This window comes from Lutzomyia longipalpis, chromosome 2 (assembly GCF_024334085.1).
Source record: "Lutzomyia longipalpis isolate SR_M1_2022 chromosome 2, ASM2433408v1".
NCBI classification, from domain to species: domain Eukaryota; kingdom Metazoa; phylum Arthropoda; class Insecta; order Diptera; family Psychodidae; genus Lutzomyia; species Lutzomyia longipalpis.
Genome location: NC_074708.1, coordinates 38901767 through 38923197, shown reverse-complemented (window position 1 = coordinate 38923197; position 21431 = coordinate 38901767). Strand labels below are relative to the sequence as shown.

Here is a 21431-nt window from a genome sequence, read left to right as displayed (position 1 = left end):
ATCGTTGCGTGGGAGTACGTAGCTGATAGCTGAGTTAAGAGCATAGTTGTGCTTCAAATCCACCTCAGTGAGACGCAAGCCATCAGTCCATTGGAGAGGAATTCTTAAATGAGAAGAATTAATTGTCCAGGATAAGAGAAAATTGAGAGGACATACGGGAAAATTCACCTACCTGCAACTCCGCGATGATTTCCTGAGTACGCAAGCAAAATGGACATATTTTATCTCCTTCGACACTTAGCGTGGGGCCTTTTCAGCTGATTTTGAATTCCTCACATAGAAGGTACTCAATGTTTCCCACTGTAGCTCTTGTAGGCTTTTATTCAGCTACGAGAAAATGTGAGACGGGCTGTCCCACATCTCCTCGTAGCTTAATAAAATCTGTTCTTTCCTCATTTTTCTCACTTTTTCACAATTTTTCACCGCTCAAGATTAAAAATTGACTGTTCGGGAGCTTTTAGAAAATTTCGCAAAAAGCTGCGGGCTTTTTAATGGCGCTGTGGTTGAGGGAGAAGTGAGAGGGAAACATATTTTTCTCGTGCTATTTCACTTCATTATTCTTTCTCGCGTTTTCCGATAAAATTTTACGGAAAATTGTGTTTTTTGTAATCCGTGTCAGTTGGCGTCGCAAGTTTAAAACTTTCAAAATTCGCGTTAAAAAAAGTGGCGCAAAACGAATTCGTTTATCCGGCGAATTTCCCACCAATTTTCTTTTATTGAAGCTCCCCGGGGCCCCTCAGTCATCGCAGCAAGGTTGCGATCGCTAAAACTGATTTCTTCATGAAAAAAAAGACCGAATTCAAAAATTAAAAATTTTGAAAGCTTCAGAATAGTCGACTATGTAATTCAACGTCGTATATGAAGCAGCTTTTTGTTAAGTTTTTAAATCCGGCCCTGTAAAGAAGTTTTGAGCCCAACTAAAGCGACATCTGTCGCCCTTGTATGAAATTAAATTGACAGTGTGAGAAAATAAACTTCGAGGGTGTTTCGCTCCCGCAATCCTGCCCGATTTTGGCCAGAATTTGCGTCAATCCTGCTTAAATTGTGGTGTAGTGTCCACACAAGATGGACTACAGCAAGATTAGCATTGAATCCATGTTTAATTTGAGTGTAGATTACCAGAAAACAAGCGCAATGATGTATGGTGGCAACACCTCGTCGATGGAGAGTGAGGGGCACCTACAGTGAGTATCTCTGCTCAACTGGGTGGGCTTTGTGTGTTTGTGGCTTTGGGAGTGACTGACTTCTTGCTCTTCTTCTGCAACACAAATAGGATTGTTGAGGTACCTGAGGATGCACTGCCAAAGCCAACATTTCAGTGCCAGACCTGCTTCAAGGTGCTCAAGAGTATGTCAACGTACAGGAATCACATGAAGCTACACACCAATGTTCCTCCGGAGGAGCAGCCAAAGCAGTGGCACATTTGCAATTACTGCAACAAAGTCTTTGAGAATCCAAACATACTGCGACAGCACGTAGCCACCCACACGAGGGATAGTCAGGCTGTAAAGTGCCACCATTGCTACAAACCATACTACGACAAGAATGCCCTGGAGAGGCATCTGGCTGAGCATAAGGATCTCAAGGAGTACAGGTGTCTCAATTGCAACAAAACCTTCGCCTCATTCAACTACCTAAAGCTCCACTACAAGATGCACGCAGACGAGAAGCCCTACAAGTGTGGCTACTGCGACAAACGATTCACCTTCTCCAGCAATCTCACGGTACACACCCGCATTCACACGGGTCACAAGCCCTACAGGTAAGACTTTTGCAAATTTACATGAAATCTATGAAATATTTCTTCCGGAAGTTTTCTTTTTTCAATCAATTTTTATAAAGTTTCGTTAAGAATCTTTTTACTGAAAAAGTTTGCTAAATGGGGTGAATAGGAATAGAATAGGAAATATAAGTTTGATCCCTTTTATTGATTTGGAAAATTTAATTTTCCCTCCCATCTACTGAAAATCACAAGAAAAACGATCTAACATTATGCTCTAGTTATCGGGGTGAATAGGATTGATTATTTAAATTTTTTGTGCTCTGTTTCAAAATTATTTTTTCGGTGAAATATTTCATTCCTCCGTGAATGGGTTATCAGAACAAAAAAAAAAACGTTTCAAACCTTCCAAATCGTAACAGAATTAAAAATAAAAGTAAAATTAGTGCGCGAAATATTTCACTTTCGGTGAAAATTTCATGAAATTTTGAACACTGTGCAGATGCCGTGAATGCAATAAGTGCTTCACGCAGATCAACACGCTCAAGCAACACCTGAAAGTTCACGACAAGGAAGAAAGGTCAGCCAAGGCGACCGCGCAGAGCCCCCAGAGTACAGATTCCAAGAATTACCACTTTGAGGGCAATCTCATCACGATGCCCTCGTGAATGCCTCACAGTCACGTGGATGAGGCATTCGTGGGGTTTGCAGGTCGGGAGTTTCAGAGACGTGAGTGTGTTCCTGGCAATTCAGCAGCAGCAGCAGAAGCAGTGCAGTAGTGAATTTGAGGATGTGTAAGTGCCACCAAAAAGAATCAATTTTCCAAAAAAATACAAAAAAAATGAATTATCCAGAGAAGTTTTTCAAGAAGAAAATCCACAAATTTCTTCTCTTTCTCTCTTTATACTACAAACAAATCTTTCCATCGATTTTTTTTCTCCAAAAAAAGACCAAGAAGTAGATTTTTAGATTTTTAATTAAAACAAAAAAAAAAGAAGAAATATTATTCTTAAGGGCTCGATGAGATCTTAAAATATGTTTTAGGAATTCAATAATTGAAAAAAAAATTATTAGTTTTTTATTTGGATTATTCTTCCCATCCTTTGAAATGAAATTATATTAAATAGAAAAAAAATAATAATTGTAAATCTATCGCTATATTGATTCACACTTCTTCTAATATTTATGTTTAATCTTGTTTTTTTGGTACAAAATATTATACCTTTTCTTCATTATTTTTTTCTCTTATCTTTCATGAGTATAAATGTAAAAAAAATGAACTATTAATAAATATCTTTAGTTAATTTCCTTTGGTTTTGTTGTTACGAAAAAAAAGATCCTGCTTTGTTGCCTTCTTTTGCAGCCATGTGTCGATTGTCTACGCTTTGTGGCATTGTCTACGCTTTAATGGGGTAAAGAATGATTTTTTTCTTGACTGTCAGTAATTTATTTAGCTTTGAGTAGTTTTGTGTTGAAATTGGTCTTGGCTTTCTTTTTTTGTTTTTTTGTAGGTTCTTAACAAACCTTTATTACCTTTATCTTTTGTAGTGCAATGAAATAAATGTGCAATATTTAAGATCAAAAGAATTTATTTTCTTTAAATAAAAATGTGTAGAAGGATCGAAATTTAAAATGCTTTTAGTCTGGTGTCTCAATAGATTTGTTTTATTTTTCTAGAGAAATAATTTTTAAAATAATAATATTGCCTTCTTCCATTTTTTTTTAAACTGTTTGAAAACGTTTAGAATTTTATGTCTTCTCATAAACCAGTAGGTAGAACATTAAAAATAAATTAGAAAAGTTAATTTTAGATAAAAATAATTTTTTTTATGTAGCCCTCAATTTGAAATAATGACGTTTGTTAAATTGACAGATTGAATCATTTCTATTTTGTATTTACTAAATCAATTACAATGTTAAATTGTTAATAATAAATTGAAATCTAATTTAATTAATTGTAAAAATTACACAAATATTTCAAGACAATAATACAATTAAAAATGAAGACTTATCCTGTAAAGTGAGGTTAAGTTTTAAACATCATACCAAAATGGCGGCAACTTTCCCCAGAAGATCTCCGATTTATTATAAAGTTTTCTGCAATTATTTACAGAATATTTGAATTTTATAAATTTTTGTATAAAAAGATTTATTTTTAAAGAAAGAAATTAATTGTTTACCTCTTTATGAGCGTTTTTTATTGCCCCAAAAAAAAAACAGATGGAAGACATTATGCAATCATTCCATTGTCTACAATTTTTAGGTAGACTATTATATGCGATAGTTTATCTATTGCATTGCCTTATCTACAATCTACCGTGTCATATATGTATGTATATTTTCTTCAGCTTATTCATTTTGTGCTGTTTTAGCTTGAAAATTATTTATATTAAATTCATTCTCTACGCCAAGTTAAGTTATACGACGAGTGCAATATTCCCTCAACATTTTGTGTGCTGGTTGGTGCTGTAAAAATATATGTTTCGAGAGGAGGAGATATCTAAACTATGGAGTGTTTTACCTACAAATGTAATATTTTCAACACACTCAATATGTACATATATAGCGTATATTATGTACATATATAATATTGAGTGAAAGACAGAAAATGATAAAAACAGGCATTATGCTTTTGTGCTGTACGTGTGTGTTCATACATATAATACTTAATTATTTCCAGACATTTCCACATCAATGAGCAAAACGTACATTAACAAGGCATTTTTATTATATCTATATACATTATTCAACTTTTATATTTATTTATTAAATTATATGCAAATGAAATTCCATGCGATGTACATACCTACATATACATATTGAGCGAGTGTGGGCTTTTCAAAGAATATATTTCAAGTGTTTTAAAACCCCTCGCTGTAGTATTTTTTTCTTTCTTTGCTATTTATGTTATCTTTCTCTCTCTCTCTTTCTTGCTATGTCTAAATTACTTATTTTACATTACATACATATATAGTATGTTAGATATCACCCAGGTTTTGTACTGACTATGTTTGTAAGTAACAAACCACCTTGAAATACATCATACCAGGTAAAAAAAGAAGTGTTTCAGGTCAAATTTTTCCTACTAAATATGTACGTTTATATCTACTAACTGCTCCAGCAGAAAATAATCACAACTGTGGAGGGAATTGAGGAATTTTTGTATACATATAGGTATTTAGAAGATGAAGAAAATGCTACACCGAGAGAGAGGATTAGATGCTATGTTTGGATTACAATTTGTCATTCTGCACCACTCCTCACTCTGTCTCTTTACATTTAATGTTTGATATTGTGATAGATACCAGAGAGCGAGAATTGGTGGGAATACAATAAATATATACATACATACATCGCGCGCTATGTATATCTGCAATAAATGAAACTTCAGCTATATTTACATATTTTGTCATTCTCTCTCAGTTTATTTCAATTTGATAGAGGTTTCATAAAAAAGATGATAAGATATGCTTTTTGTTTTGAAATATTTCAGTATAAAATATTTTAATACCTTATAATTAAAAATAAATAAATTAGAGGGCTGATCTCGATGAGTATACTTTTGGTGTCTAAATATAGCTAAAAGTTCAGGAATAGATTTAAATAAATTGTTTCGTAGAATAGAGAATTTTCAAACGTTAGAAAAGAAACGTCAAGCGACAGAGAAGTACGTGAAATGTCAGAAGAGTAACGTCAAAGATTAGAAAAGGAACGTCAAACGATAAAGAAAAAGAACGTCAAGTGTTAGAAAAAATACGAAAAACATTAGAAGTGAATCGTCAAACTAAAGAAAAGAACGTCAAACGATAAAGAAGAAACGTCAAATGTCAGAAGTGTCACAACAAATGTTTGAAATAGAACGTCAAAGGATAAAGAAGGAACGTTAAACGTTAAAAAAGAAACGACAAACTTTCAAGAAAAGAACGCCAATGTTATGAAAGGAGACAAATATTAGAATGAATATGTGTCAAACGTTAGTAAAAGAAACGTCTGGTGATAAAAAAAGAAATATCGAACGTTAAAATTAATCAAATAAATTGCTAGAAGCTAATATTTTTGATGCAAAAGCCATAAATTTGATTTTGTAATCTAATTCTTCATTTTGGACTCCTCAATTGCTCTTCTTAAACCATTTTAGTGTCCTTTAAGTTTAAGAAAGTTTTTTAATTGAATCCCCTCCTGGCAATGGCCTTAAATATTCTGAATTTGTCAAATAAATATTTTTAAAATTATTTATCAAATTTAGAGTATTTATGGGGTGATTTGGGGATTTTTTGTAGTATAATTGAAAGGAGTATATTCATTTTAATGCTCATTATTAAAAAAAATACAGGAAAATATCAACTAAACATTTATAAACAAATCACTGAAAAATATTTTAGAAGATTATTAAGAGAATGAAATCATTTTTCTTGCCTTAAAATTATGTATTTTTACTCTTTTCTCTTTTTTTTTTAAATTATTATTGTACGTCTTGCCATTCATCTCGCTTTGTTTTAATTCGATTTGAAAATGCAGATTCAATGAGAAATTTGAGAAGTGTAGTTGAGAAAGCCAAGAACACGTTAGCTTTGCTTCTCTATTGATATGTAAATAATAAATATATTTATTTACATAAATAGATAGGTAAGGTAATATCCTATAAATATATAAAATCATTACAGATATCACAACCCTTTTCGTGCTTGAAGAAAACACACTGAATATCTCCATCGGAGCCTATATCCGTTTTCAAATTTATGCTGAATTTACTTTCTTTTTGTATATCCAATCCATATCTCCATTACAATTTGCTATGTAGGTATATAATTTGTTGCGGAATATATATTTTTGAGAGCAAAAGAACGAATAATAATATTTATTCCATGAAAATTCAACCAATAGTAAAATTTTTCGAAAAAAAAAAAGAAATATTTCCGCAGCAAACGCACTTTCCCGTCAAAGCGAAGTTGAATTATAATGTTTTTGTGGTTTATTTATTCTGGTGGGTACACAACAATGTAAATTAAAATTATATGCAATGCCAAAGTACACATATATATTGTGATACACATCATGCATTATGTACAATATTTCTCTGAAATTTCTGAAATAGAAATTATGTATGTACACTACCCTAAAAAAGTTTCCGGGCAAGCAAAAATGGTGTATTTTTGAAGGCAAATTTCAAGTGGTTATATCTCCGGCTGTGGTCAACCGATTTTTATAAATTTATCAGTTTTGGAAAGGTACATTTCTCACCTTTCCAAAACTGGAAAATTTTTGAAAATCGGTTGACCACAGCCGGAGATATAACCACTTGAAATTTGCCTTCAAAAATACACCATTTTTGCTTGCCTAGAAACTTTTTTAGGGTAGTGTACATTCATAAATAGATAGGTGAGCTTTAAGTTCTAAAATTGTAAAGCTCTTGCTTCAAAGCACGCATGAAAAGCTATGTCTTTTGCTATGTTGTCCATAGGTGCCTCTGCAATCAGTTTTATGTGGAAAATTCAAACATAACGGATTTTATTTTCCTTCGTTAAGTTGCTATTTGAGATTTTTAGGATTATCGCAGATGAAATTCCTCAATTTTCTCTCGAAATTGCTATTTTGAAATGAATAATTTTCATTCAGGGGTTAGTATACAATATTAATCAGAATTTGCACCCGCTGCGATTAACACGCATAAATCTTTCTCCTACGCATTGGGGGAGAATTAAATTGAGGGGGGTGACAATCCCAATGGGTGCGGGTATGCAGAAATTTTGAGGGATCTCTGTGCAATTTTTGTCGAGGGTTGAACTTTTGAATTTGCTGCACATGGGGTTCGTCGTATACGGATGATGAAAGGAATGATTAATAACGTCTTCTTGATTGCGATTCTTTTTTGCCCATGTCATCTTGCGTCTGTTGGTGATTTCCCTTTTTTTCTTCCTGGAAAACATCCAAAGGGCAGAAATTTTCCTCCCAAAATGTACATTTGTCGTCCTGAAAGTCCTGAAAGTCCTGAAATATGTCCCATTTTGTCGACAATTCATTTTTCCGAGCATTAAAGAATAAAAATTCATGAGCTCGCAATTTTATTTTGTGAATTCTCCATAGTGCTGAAAAGTCTTCAATTCACAAATTGGACAACAATTCACCCCTATTGAATTACAAATAAAATAAATAATTAGGATTCATCGTTCCCCTGTCGTTGTATCCCTTAATGTTTGTTGAATACAAAAGGAGAGATTGAGCCAAAGTGCGGGATTTTTGTTATGATTGGACCATGAGGGATGGGGCATGCAATCCCATGTGTTCAAAAATTAAAGCAAACCCTCTCAACATGGCTTATTTTTCATCACATACTTACATACATACATATCTATGTATATAACAACCATCTCACTTTACGCACCTTTAATGCAAATTGATGGTAATTCTGGTAATTCCATCAGCACTTTGCAATTATATATTTCCTCTCTCGCAAAAAGGGAGAAACATCAAAGGGTGGCTTTTTTTTCGTGAGATGATTTGATGGAAGTGTGTCAATGTGATGCGTTATTGTAAATGTTTATTGATTGATTAATGGGAGGCAAATAGATTGGGAGAGCGGCGGGGGGGGGGGGGCGAGAGTAACTCCACGAAGAGTCTTCCCGTGGGCTGCCATCTGGCATACTGATAAAAGCGACAGCAAAGGCTTCCAGAAGCTTATCACGCGTGAGTTTACTCAACAAATCCAAATCCATCATTCCATTCCATCGATTGACACAATCAAATTGAGCCAACAAATATCAATCCAAATTACGGGATGTTTGGACACCCTGTCAGGGAAAATTGTAGCTGCTGCTGCTGCCTGTTTTCACGTGGCTTCTGGGCGTATTTTTTTCCGTATATAGCAGTTTGTGTGGGGGGGTGCACGAATTCTCCCTTGAGCACATTTCCCTTCGAAATGATGCAAGCCAGGAAAATGTTTGTTGCGGAAGGGTAGGTTTAAATGGGGAAAATGGCAAACACTTCCCAGATAAATGGGAGATTATAAATTCTTCGTGCATAAATGGTATCTTTAGGAAAGGCATTGCAGGGTTTAGAAGGTTGTAAAATTCTGGGAAAAGTTAGAACGTTTGAAAATTTTCATTTACGTATTTACAAAAGAAATAACTAAACTCATACAAAAAATGAATAGACTCCTTTTGTTTGAGGAAGCATCCCATATTTTAATATTTTTCTGTCTTTTATTACTTTTAACTAATAAAGTTGGCACGTGCTGGAAGATTAAATATTTTTTCAAAATTCTGCCATAAGCCCATCACAAGTTTATTTATTTACTTATTTATTTTTAATAAAGTCAGTGTTAGATGATGCAATTTAGATATTCTTGAGATCTTTCTTAAGCATCAGATTCCCAAACAGAATATTTGTTAATTATCAAACAATGAAATGGTATTAAAATTGAAAATGTTGGCGCTTTTAATGTCATTTTCTTTTCGAATTTTAATAATGCAAATAGAACTAATTTTTCTGACAAATAAATTTCTTTTTAACCCTTTAAGGACTGCTGGTCACCGTGGCCAATTCGTGATATATTCTACATGTGTGTGTAGAGAAGTTAAATTGCTTCAAGTTTGTCGAAAGAAAACTTGAAAAAAACATTTTCTTTTTGAGAGAAAATTAAAGTCAAAGTCCTGAAGGTTAGTTAATATCGATCCTCTAAGGGTTAATTTTAATTTCTCAATGGAAAAATGGCCCAATTTTGATCTTTTTGCGCTGTTTCTTAATCATATAAAGAATAATTCTCATAAATCTTCTCATAAAGAATAACTGACAATATCGAACGATAAAATGGTATCAAATTTCAATAATTTTAAGTGCCTTGTTGATTTCAATTCTTTTAGAATTTTTTGAGAAGGCAAAATATAGTCAATTTTCCTGATAATTAAATTTCTTTTTAATTATGAAAATCACACAGAAATAAATTCATCGAAAAACACTTCAAGAAATTAAGAAGAAAATTTCAGAAAAAACCATAAATAAATTTTCCTTAACCCCCAACCCTTACCGGCATTTGAGCAGTCGAAAGCACCCCACATTGATAAATCTCAAGATGCTGCAATGAAATCTTCAACCCCCGCAAAATTGTGCGTCCTCGAGAGTTTCAATCCCGGAAATTATATAAATCGTGACACGTGGCATTGATGATGATTCTGTGGATCGTAAAATTCGGGGACTCCTGCACACCACCGTAAAATCATTCAATAGATGGAATGGATTAGAGCGGCTAACAAAGTCTCCTCTGTACGCGGGTGGTTATGTCAGGATGAAGATGAAGAGGGTTGAATTTCACTTTTTTTTTGGGTGCGCTCACAGACATTATTATATGGGATTTTTTTCTCTCTCTGTTTGGCTTCTAAACAAAAATATGTATTCAAAAAGTCTCTCGAAAAGGACTCCGAGAGCGCGGTTAAATAGAAATTCGTGAGGGATGAATAAATTATAAAGGAGATTTTTTTTCTTGCATATACAAGTTGTGGGGAGATTTTTGGGAAATTTCCTTTTATTTTAATGATTTTCTTCACCGCATACGGTGAAGTTGTGTTTCCGTGAAAATTCAAATTGGTTTTGGATGATGTGGTGAGGGCAAAAGTCTGGGATGAGGAACAAATTGGCATTAGACGGCTGTTCAGGGTATACAGTTTAAATTGAACTTCTTTATAGAGACAAAGCCTCATTGTGGCTATGCTTATGGTTAAAAAAAAATGTGTTCCCAATTTACTTTGACACGCGCTAACATGGCCAGAAACATGATTAGTATGGCTTCACCCAGTATACTATGTATTGTAATATGTCCTCTTTGTCGGATGGAGCTGGGCTAAAGGCGTTCTATGGCACTTTGTCTAGAATGTCACTCATCAAATTGAAAGTGCAGCAAAAAGGAACGGCCCCCGAAGACAGATTGAAATGGGAATGTGACACTCCGCATAGATATTTAATTCAGTCAGAGACCATCTCTCATTGCCCCAATATTATATATCCAAAAAAGGACACTAATTGAGAAATTGATCTCACTCAATGGGCAGCATTCACTTGGGCACGAAACAGTCGAAGATGGCACGAGAAAAAAAAGGGTAAAAGTTCCGTCCCGCCCGTAATTTTCCATCCAAAATTAGACACTCCAACATCGCTCTTTTCCTCTTTTATTAACTCACGAGTGCGTTGTTATTTATATGATAGATATATTCAGTGTAATGAACTGGAAATTCTTTCTTCTTTGCCCCAAAACTCTTTTATTCCACGCAGATTCTGTTTACAATTACCCACCGGAATTTGTTTGATTTTTAGCCTTTCCTGCGCGTGTTCACGCTCGCTTTCCTCCAAATCTCATGTATACAAAAGCCCTGGATGAGTGTCTTGCAGGAAAACTGTGTGATTCCTGGTATTTTTCATGATGACACATCACCACCCAGAGGAAATTTTCTCTGTATAAGCATTTAGAGCTTCATGAGGTCGGCTTATATGAAATAACTTTATTTCCTCTTTTACGGATTTTTTTTAAACAAGTTTTGACGTTTGATTTTGACAGTTAAACAGTGCTGTCAAATTTTACTTGTCATTTCAAAATTGCTTCTATTACATTGAACATTTTCTCTTAATATTTAACTTACTTTTTAAATCATTTTTGATTTTAATGCCTTATTTATCAATTTTGGTGACATTTCGAGTAAGAAAAAATGACATTCTTCAGGTCATTGGATCGTGGGGACAAAGGAAAAAATCTTTACAAGGGCATTTTATCTGTTTTTGAAAATATAGGGATAGATTCCGTTGAAAATCTTTTCTTGTCTTACATTTTGAAAGTTCTTGTGGAATTTTCACAGTTGAAGAATTTAAATCGTTTTATTGTCATTTTAAAAAAATAAAGTATATGAAAAAACAGATTTTCAGAATTTCAGAAAACATTCAAAAAAAAGTACCTGAATAAAATAAATCTAATAATAATCAGAAAACATTCAGAAAGATTTTTAAATATTTCTGAAAAAGTAATTTTTTTTAGGTAAAGAAAATTAACAAATAGTGAATATTTTATAGGATTTTTCAGATAATGCAAAAAATCTTAGAATTTGTGATTTGTAAGAAAAGAAAAGACTTTTAACAGAATTGACCCCATTAGCTATACTTTTATTTTTATTTGCAGAAAAATTCTTTTAGAATCGAAAGATTACAAAGAAGAATGAAAAAAATGGAATATATTTTGTAGAAATAAATCATAAAATGATCATCACAGTCTATCACTGTCTAATTAAATAAATTTTCTCCTTGAAAATTTCCTCCCAACGCATCTTCTAAATGAACCTTTTGTGAACCATTTCATTCTCAACAACTAATTCTCTTTCTCTCACACCCGCAATGAAGAAATGCTGCTGTTTTCTTGAAGGAGAATTGCTCAATAGGAGCCATTAAAAAAAAGTAAAGGAGAAAAACCGTGGACTGGTTGTAATTAAAACACAATTTAGTGATTCTATGAATAAACATCTCAAAAGAGAAGAACCCAATTCGATACACTCCACTTGTGCAATTTTCTGCAGAATTTCCCTAACAGCTCATGATGGTTGTGAGCTTCTTGACGACATCATTTTGGGTTTTCTTATTTTCTCTATTAACTCCAGCCGAGAAAAGTCTAATGCGATGTGACAGAGTTTTTATTGCTTTGTTGAATGAAATTTTTGCGAATTTTCTTTAAAGGAATTTGAGTAATTAATTTTACGTGAAAATACTTCTCCTTTAATTTTCATTCCACGCAGGACTCACCTTTGGTTCGAATTTGTCGCAATTCAGGGGTGATTTGAGCGTATATACCCTCCTCGTTTTATTTGCCAACACATATACCCATTTACTTCACTTTTGAGCCCATTTTCGAGATCAATTTCAATTGGAAATGGGATGTTTGCTTTATTGTTTGCAAGGGACATAGGTACTGGACCAACTTTGGAGGGACATAAAAGGTTTTCCTGCGGGTCTTCCCACAAAACCGCTCACGGGGAAGTTTTAGCAAAAACAACACTGGAGATTTTTCGGATGAAATGGGGGAGGATTCTCATGAAGGATCTTGAGTGGAATTTCATTCATATAAGACATTTTCGAGTGGCAAAATCAATGGGGATGATGGCACAAAGTCACGAAAAATTGTGGGTGAATGTTTCAACAGGAGAAACCCTTCGTATTTGATATACAGGGTGGCCAGGAAATTAGGGCATGATTTTAACCGCGTATAACTTTTGATTGGATTAATATATCCGAAAACTTCTACCGCCAAAAGATGCGTAAACTCAAAAAGTTTTGTTTGCTTTTTATTTCAAGTCGATATCTTAAAAATTGTAGTCGCTAGAGCAAAAAATGTAAAAGTTGCCTTTTGTATGGAAAACGATGAAATATTCTGGATTTCATGTCAATTGATATTCTCAAAACACATCAAAATGATCCAAAAATTGTTAAAAAAATCGAATTTTTGACTAAATTTGAATTAAAGAGAACTTTCCCGACTTTATGCGATCAAATATTCAAGCATTCTAAGAAATTTTTCTGAGTAAAAGCAGATATTGCCATCATGGGCAATTCAGCGTTAATTTGACATGAAAAGCAGTATATTTGTAATGGAGAAAACACTTTTTTCCACGTTTTTTACTCTAGCAGCTACAATTTTTAAGATATCGACTTGAAATAAAAAGCAAACAAAACTTTTTGAGTTTACGCACCTTTTGGCGGCAGAATTTTTCGGATATCTTAATCCAATCAAAAGTTATTCGCGGTTAAAATCATGCCCTAATTTCCTGGCCACCCTGTATATGTCACTCTTCTGAGCGATTGGGGGTGGAATAAAATTCCACCCACACGGAAAATTGTGAGGGTGGTGGATTGTGAGCTGGTGGTGGTGGAGCACCCCAAAAATCCATCGTGTTAATGCAACTTCTCGCCAAGGCAAACACACGTGGAATTAAGCTTGGTGTGCACAAACATCCCTTACCTCTTTTTGGACGCGCATCCCTCGAAGCGGTATGCGTGAATCCTTTTGCCGTCGTGGTGGGGGATGGTGAATATGGAAGGAAAATAAGCGAGGGAGTGAAATGTGAAAGGAAAAGTTGGCGGAAAAACTCACTTAAAGTAGAAGCATTGCAACCACGTAGGATGTATTCATCCAATCCAACCCACCGCCCGCGCACCCTGTCGACGAGAAATCCCTTTCGCATCCGGAAAAGTAGGAGAAAAACATCCTTCTCAGTGGAAATCAAGATGGAAATCAATGTATTTAAATAAATGATTGAGCGAAAGCATCAATTTAATTTTTTCTCGTTTCTATACCGAAAAGGTTGTTTTCATTAAAAATATATTGGAAGTACCTACCTATCTTATTTTTTAAAGAAAAAAAAAGTTACTTACCTAAAAAGAAAAAGGGAAAACTCAGAAACAATTCAGCAATTTTTTCTTGGTGGATCAGGAAAATTTTAAACTTTGTAGGAAAATTTCTTTTTAACTTTTCCTGATTTTGTTGATTTGTTTGTTTTGTGGTAAAAAAAAATGGATTCTTTTACAGATAAGTACCAAAATTTATTCTTATTCTTGTTCTTTTGACGCCATTTTGAAATTCAGCTCAGATCCTCGGTTAGATTCAACAAATTTTATCACAAAAGTTGATTTATCTCACTTTCTGCACAACCAATTTTTATCAAATTCGTTGCAAAAAATATTAAATTTAGTGAACCAGAAAAATTGATATTTTTATTTTGTATTTTTTTAAGTTTAAAAATAAGAATTAGTTAAAAAAAATAAATATTTTAGCCACAAGAAAGTCGCTCTGCGCAGCACTCCGATTCTTAAGCAAAAGGGAACACCATGTGTACTCGAGAGTGATATGAAGCATTCCACAGCCTTCACATGCCACGAAGAGACTCCACAGTATCAGTCGTTGCTCGACAACGGAGCTAGTTTGCCACACACGCTCCCGCTGTTGCAGTTCCTCGCGTTTTCTTTGACGACGTTCTCGTGCGTTGAATGGAGAAAAACTCACGCGGGTTCTTATCAGTAAAATTGCAACTATTTCCGGTGGTTTTCCTACTATCAGTAATCAATGTGATTGTACTTACAAGCAACAATTACTTCTTGTACGAAATTTAATGTGAAGTGAAACATTTTTTTGGGGAGGAAAGTGACGAAATTTTAAAGGAATTTCTTATGAAGGTTTTTTATGATTTGTTTTTGTGGGAAATCTATAATTTTTTTCTTTCAAATTTGTGCCAAAGATTGCGAGAAGAAATTTTATTTACATAACTATGAGAAACTGAAAAAAAAGCCGTTAAAATATTGTGTATATAGGTAAAAGTCGTTAGACATAATACCCATAACACTGAAAAATGATCAGTTGGTGACATTACGATCTTTAATTAAATAAATTACATTATAGAGAACATTCTGAAATGTTATTGTGAGTGCTGCAAGAAGTTCTATTTGCATCGGAGAGATCGGACTTATCGCATGTTGGATCGAATTGTTTTTCACAGTGACATCGATCGATGATCGTTTGATCGTTTGCGCAAGATCAATTAGCGATCCGTGAGTTGGATATTATTTTCATAGACCACGTTGATTGGTCTTCAAGACCATTTTTATTGCACAAAATAAAAAAAAACTTTTTTTTTGTATACAATCGCGATAAATAGAGATCAGTGATCGCGTAGTGTTAAAAACATCCCCCACACAAAAAACAAACCACAATAAACATTTATGCTGCAAAACAATGCTCCTGCACACAGAATTGTGAAATTGGACTCATATAGAGGGAAAATTTAATGTGTTTGTTGCAATTTTCTGGACTTCTTTATGAAAATTGAGAACCACACAGCAGCGAGGGATATAGGCAAAAAGCCAGTGCAACATATCAGAAGCTATGGCACAGTGTTTCCCTTCCACGTGAAAAGAAGGTAATAATGAGAAAAGCATCCACTTTTACCATGGCTCAAGTAACATTTTCACGGCGCCCCTAACACATCATGAGATATTTAAAATCCCAACCAAGCCTCATTGTTGCACATAACGGTTGAGATTTTCCACAGTGAATGGGGCGCGCACATTTTCAAATATATACTTAGCTCTTTTATTCATGCTCCGTGGAAAATTGTTGTGTGTGCCTCTCGATGGAAAATGCAGAAAATTGCATTCATCAGAGTGGGTGAATAAACTCCCAAGTATTGCGAGGGAAGCATTCCTTTTCTGTGGCGTTACAGTTCAAGTATACATATCTTGGGTAGGAAAAGTTATTTTCACCATATTTGGATGGCGTTTTTCACTTTGCTGGGTCTCACAGAGATTGAGTGGCAAAAGTTTCCAGTTAAAGCATGGTGGTTTTGTTGTTTTTGTGATTTTCCGGGAGGGTTTATCTCATTTAGGAGACTTAATTTATACAAAGAATGATTTGAAAATTAAGAAAACTTCATAAGACTTATGAGGAATTTTTGAGTTATTTTTTAATTAAATATTGAATGTTTTATTTTTTTGAATATTGATTTAACAAATATTGATAAGGTAAATGCTAATTAAAATTTATTGTTAAGAAAACAGTTTTTTATCATAAAAAAATATTGATATTTTGAACATATTATTATACATTTTGTCAGTAAAGTTTCTTTTCATTGGACCATGCCTTTTTATTATTTTATATGCCGTAATTGTTTTTTTATTAATATCAGTGACTGTGATAGCTAACCTTTTTAACATTTTGAAGATTTACAACCCCTTCATCAGGCTTTAAAGAATTTTGGTTGCTATCTACTCTTTTAAATTTATTTTCAAACATTATACATTGATCTACTCACTACAACAACATGCACAAAGCAAGAACCAAAGGCTAGACCTATCGTCCACCCCTCTAAAATCCTCAAAAAATTATCCCTTATTGCACTCATTTCAATTGCAATATCTGTGAAAATTCTGCAGTCTTGTAGTCCCCTTGTGACTACAGACTTTCTAAATCGGGTGGGAGGGTGGCAAAAAAAAAAAAAAAAAAAAAAAAAATCTGTGAAAATTAAATGAAGAAGTAGAGCTGTGCATACAAAATGAGTCCCCTCACATTGATTCTGAAGGAAAAACAGACACATTTTAATATCTTCTCTCCCATTGCATTGTGGGGCTGAGATTAATAGTAAATTGCTTTATCTCGCGCTATATATTAACTTCTCAAACTTGACCTTTAGGCACTGGATTACATTACACGACTATAGCAGTTGGAAAATTTATGATAATTGCCGATTCATATGGGCGATGAATTTTTGCTGGTCCCCCAAAAAATGTTTGGGGGACACCACTCGCGCCCCCTTCTGCGCCCCTTCCGTGGCTCCAGATATCTTCCATTGAGAAAAATGCGTCATGTTGTACGACGCGCGGAGTCTTATGTGGAGAGTATGGGAATTTTGTGCGGGAAGCCGTAAAATGACGTTCTAGTTATTTGTGGTGCGTCCCATAAATCAATTTGATTCGTTTCAAAATTTCAAATTAATTACACATTTGTTCACTGATTAAGAGTCGATGGTGCGCTTTTTTGTACAACGATACGTTAGCTATGCGAGGGAACGAATATTGTACCTTTTCAATTGATGGCCTGTTACTTCTTAATCACATTTTCCACTCTCTTTTGCCTCAATTTGATAAGGAGAGAGACGCCCGCACTTGACGAAGAAATTCCCCCTGCGTGGCTGTAATGTACATACTTGTTGTTGTATTATATAGAAGAATTCTTCAAGAGGAATGGCATACCAAAAAAAAAACCCAATACTGATAAAATTCATACGCCTCTGTGAGTAGGGGGCACTATCTCACATTTTCACTCTACTTCGATCACGCTGAGAATTTATCCTCCTAAATGGTAACAATTAATGCTCTGGGGATATTTAATCTTGCCCCTTTTTAATTATTTTCATATTATGATCGTGTATTCAATTACCCACTTCCTCCTCAATCCATTCACCATTGATTTTCTCTCTGCTAGCCCATCCTTCCCTCCTCTCAAGCTCATGACTTCATCATCCATCCCTCATTGCGGATGGAGCTCAGACAAAGCAAAAAAAAAGAAAGAAAAAAAATGATAAGAAGTGTAAGCTAAAACCGTTCGATCTCTTAAGTATATATTATTGCGTATATATTTTCCATTCTTCAGCAGTTTCACAATATAAATTAATAAGCAACTCAATAGCTATATACTATGAGAAGCATCCTCTTCACTGTACCTACATATACATTTGAACAATCTGAATTTGCACAATTCTCCAGGGTTCTTATTTTCGAGAGTTTCCTCGCCGATGGGTCCTTCAGTACATTTTGTTTGAAATTATATTGAAGGGATGCACATCTCGGTGGAAAGATTTTGGTCGCTTTTGTATAGATTACATTGTCATTTTGATAAAAATGACATTTAGGTCAATGATATATAGCACAGATTTCAAAATGAATTAAATGATAATTTTGAGATTTCTAAAATTGTGTTCAATTCATTTTTATTTTCTGCCTGACCTACATATCAGATGAATGATTGAAATGCGGAATCAAAGGGCATTCAGTTGATGTAATTTGAATATTTCTTTGGGAAAATAATTACTCGAAAAAAGAGCATTTAAATGTCTTAAATAGTGGATCGTTTATTATCATTTTTATAATAAAATTTTGAGATTGAGATGGAGGCGCCTGGTAGTCATTCATCAAACAATCTAATTTCAATATTAATTATATACATATATACCATGCATTAATATAAATTTAGACGTTTAGTTGTTTGATAAATTTTATCCATCTTAATTAGTTTGTTTGATGACTGACTACCAGGCGCCTCCATCATGATATATAATACACGAGAATTGTTACATTTTTAAGAATTTTTTCTACAAAATATAATTTAAACAGCAAAAACTTATTAATTTGGCTATAACTGAGGTTTAGTTGCCACACCAAATTAATCTCATTTGAATGTTTTATATAGAATTTCTTTAAAATTAAAAAACTAAAACGTCTTATCATATTTTTCTTTTGACTATTGCTCAAGATTTTATTTAATTTTTCAAGAGATTTTTAGAGCATTCAGGGCATGTAATACGTAAATAGTAGAATGTTAATTCCAAATGGAATTTAGGATCCCTAAGACATTCAGCAAAGCATATAATTTTCGCTTCGCATAAATTACCACTAACTGTTTTATTCGCAGTTCATTTGCTGCGATGGCAACACTTGAATGTTGTAATTGAGATATTATTACTAATTTGTTGCTGATGACTTGATGACATTATGCAAATATGGGGAATATCTGCGTGGATTTGCATAAAAGAATCATAATGTTAATTTGCAAGCTATCAATGGCTACGTAATCAATTTTCTTGTAGCATCATCACAGGTCATCACATTCACTACAAACACACACAGAGAATGAGGTGCCCTGTGGTGAAGAATGGAACATATTCTGGGATAAATTGAGGGTATGCAGAAGGAGAGACCTTCTGTTTGTGTGGAAAAAGGGGAAAGAGGAGAAATCGTATGCGAATTGGCGAAATAATGACGGGGTTGTCGTTATCTAGTGATGCTTATCTCCCACTATGATGTGGAAAGTTGAATATGACTACGATATATGTAAAGTCGAAGCCACAAAACAGTCAATAATAGTGCTCTCTGGTGGGATCGTGCACCCATTCTTTGGCATTATATACATAAGTAAGAGAGGGACCCCATTCACTGATGCTGCGAGGGGAAAATTTGTCAGAATGGGCGGAATGCCAGAACATTTTGTTCACATTGTCACGATGGATGTGATTCTTGGGTTTCTTCCACATTTGACATGTGCAAGTGCCACCATACCCCGGGGGAGAGAGAGCGTGTTCTTGTACGTTCGTACATACTTGAGGTCCATATGGAAATTGTGATGAAGAGGCTCGAGTCTCAACACTTCTGCAGCAGCATTCCATATACTCCCCTTTGGAATTTCCCTTACATGCCCAGGAGGGGGATGGTCCTGTATTCTGTTGTCTGTTTTCCCGTACAATCAACATGGATAAATGGTCCGATATGGCTTGTATATTTCACGCCATTATGGAAGAGAGTTTCTTTTATTGTGTTGTGCAACCCATGCCTTTCAGGGGCAGGGGGATAAAATTTCTAGAAGTGCAATCGAAGGGTTTCTCTCTATATAGATTTATGGGTTGCAGCGCCATGTGTTTTCATCATCACTTTGATGCTTCATTGTCTTGATTTTATGTTATTCTGCCTCGTCTTCCGACAATAGGGGGTTGTGAATGGTGGAATATGGGTTTTCTGGGACATTTTATTGCTAGAAGGTTAAAATTGCCCCTGTTAAAGGTCACAAAATGTAATATTATTCATGCTCGTTTTTACGTACAAAAGAAGAATAGCGAATTATTGGAAAATTAATCCTACATCCTTACTCATCCCCACGTGAAACTCACTGCAGAGTTGCTAACCGACACAATTGAAAGATTAAAGATAAAATTTCGATGTTTGCCTCAAAGATTTGTAAAACATTTTATTAATAAACTTTGCAGAGGAAATAATTAGGGAAAATCGTCAAACAGAATTTTCATTTTTTATTAAGATTATCCATGGAAAAATTCAGCATAAGTTTACCTAAAAATGTAATAAATGACGTCAGTATTCTGGTTTCTTTGAATACATGAATCATTCGCGATAATGTTTTATCTGTTAAGTTTCATGTAAAAATAAGCATAAAATTTAGATTTTCTAGTTAGTTCTCTAATTATAGATAATATAAATGACTTTCTAATCATGAATTTAAAGAAGAATTTACTCCTCAAATTATCCTTATTTTTATCTACAAAATTCTCCCCCATAAGCATCAACTCTACTATTATTTCTATGACTGTTTCTACCTAATATTGATCATCAAAATTATGGATCTTTTATGAGAAATTAAATTTTACAAAGAATAAAAGTTTAATGGTCCAGGAAAGGGGGGGGGAGGGTGAGTTTGTGAATATGAATGTTTGCTGGGAAATGCGACACAAGCTACAAATATATTTGTCTGATGCGTCTGCATCCCAGGGAGCTATAGGGGTATCTCGTAAAATGCTGCATTTAATGCTACTTTTGTCTCGTAATATCCCTCTGTACTTATGCTCGTCCCGCAGCATATTTGGGAGATGATGCATGTGGCGACAAGAAATTTTATTCAAATGAATCTTGGCACTTTCCATTCCACTGCTGCCCACAAAAAATGTGCTCAAGTGAGAGAGAAAATGTCGAAATTGTCTTGGAAATTGTATGGGATAGAATAAAAATAAACAAGACGGTTTTGGGTGGAAAAAAAATCGAACGTTTGTCACCATCACTTAAAGTTTTTTTTTGTACACAATATTTAATATGTATGTGAATTTACTCTCACTTTATGTTTAATTTCTCCTAGTTTAAACAATTTGTCCATTTCCACCAATTTGTCTCCATAACTATATTTCAATTAGATCGTGACTGGGAACACTTGTGCATCTTTTGACCCCATATCGCAAGAAGAGTTTAAACACACAGAAAGCACTTTCAGATACAAATCGAATTCAATAAGCACGAGAATGCACTTTAATTTCCCCACCAACCATTGCACATATAGCTTTTTTCAGCTAGCAGAACAGTCCATCTATAAACCACCGAAAAAAAGTTAAAAAGGGAAAACACTGGAGAGAAAATAACTACATACATT

At 34.1% G+C, this 21431-nt stretch overlaps 2 protein-coding genes across 8 annotated transcripts in view; both read left to right on the top strand.

The window, feature by feature from the left end:
• Window positions 1–939: 939 nt before the first annotated feature.
• Window positions 940–3024, top strand: LOC129791371 (gastrula zinc finger protein XlCGF71.1-like). The gene is made up of 3 exons (XM_055829524.1): window positions 940–1184; window positions 1274–1762; window positions 2223–3024. Exons 1-3 carry the CDS (start codon window positions 1066–1068, stop codon window positions 2386–2388), a joined length of 774 nt encoding a protein of 257 aa, XP_055685499.1. The 5' UTR covers window positions 940–1065; the 3' UTR covers window positions 2389–3024.
• An 11613-nt stretch (window positions 3025–14637) lies between these two features.
• LOC129791313 (kinesin-like protein CG14535) overlaps window positions 14638–21431 on the top strand; it is a 53638-nt gene continuing 46844 nt past the window's right edge. For 2 of the 7 annotated variants that reach the window (XM_055829415.1, XM_055829414.1), the window contains exon 1: window positions 14654–15654. The gene's annotated coding sequence lies outside the window, so the exon portion shown is untranslated. Of the gene's footprint in view, window positions 15655–21431 lie in introns of all 7 variants that reach the window. The other 5 variants (XM_055829418.1, XM_055829420.1, XM_055829419.1 and 2 more) reach the window with 5 other exon arrangements.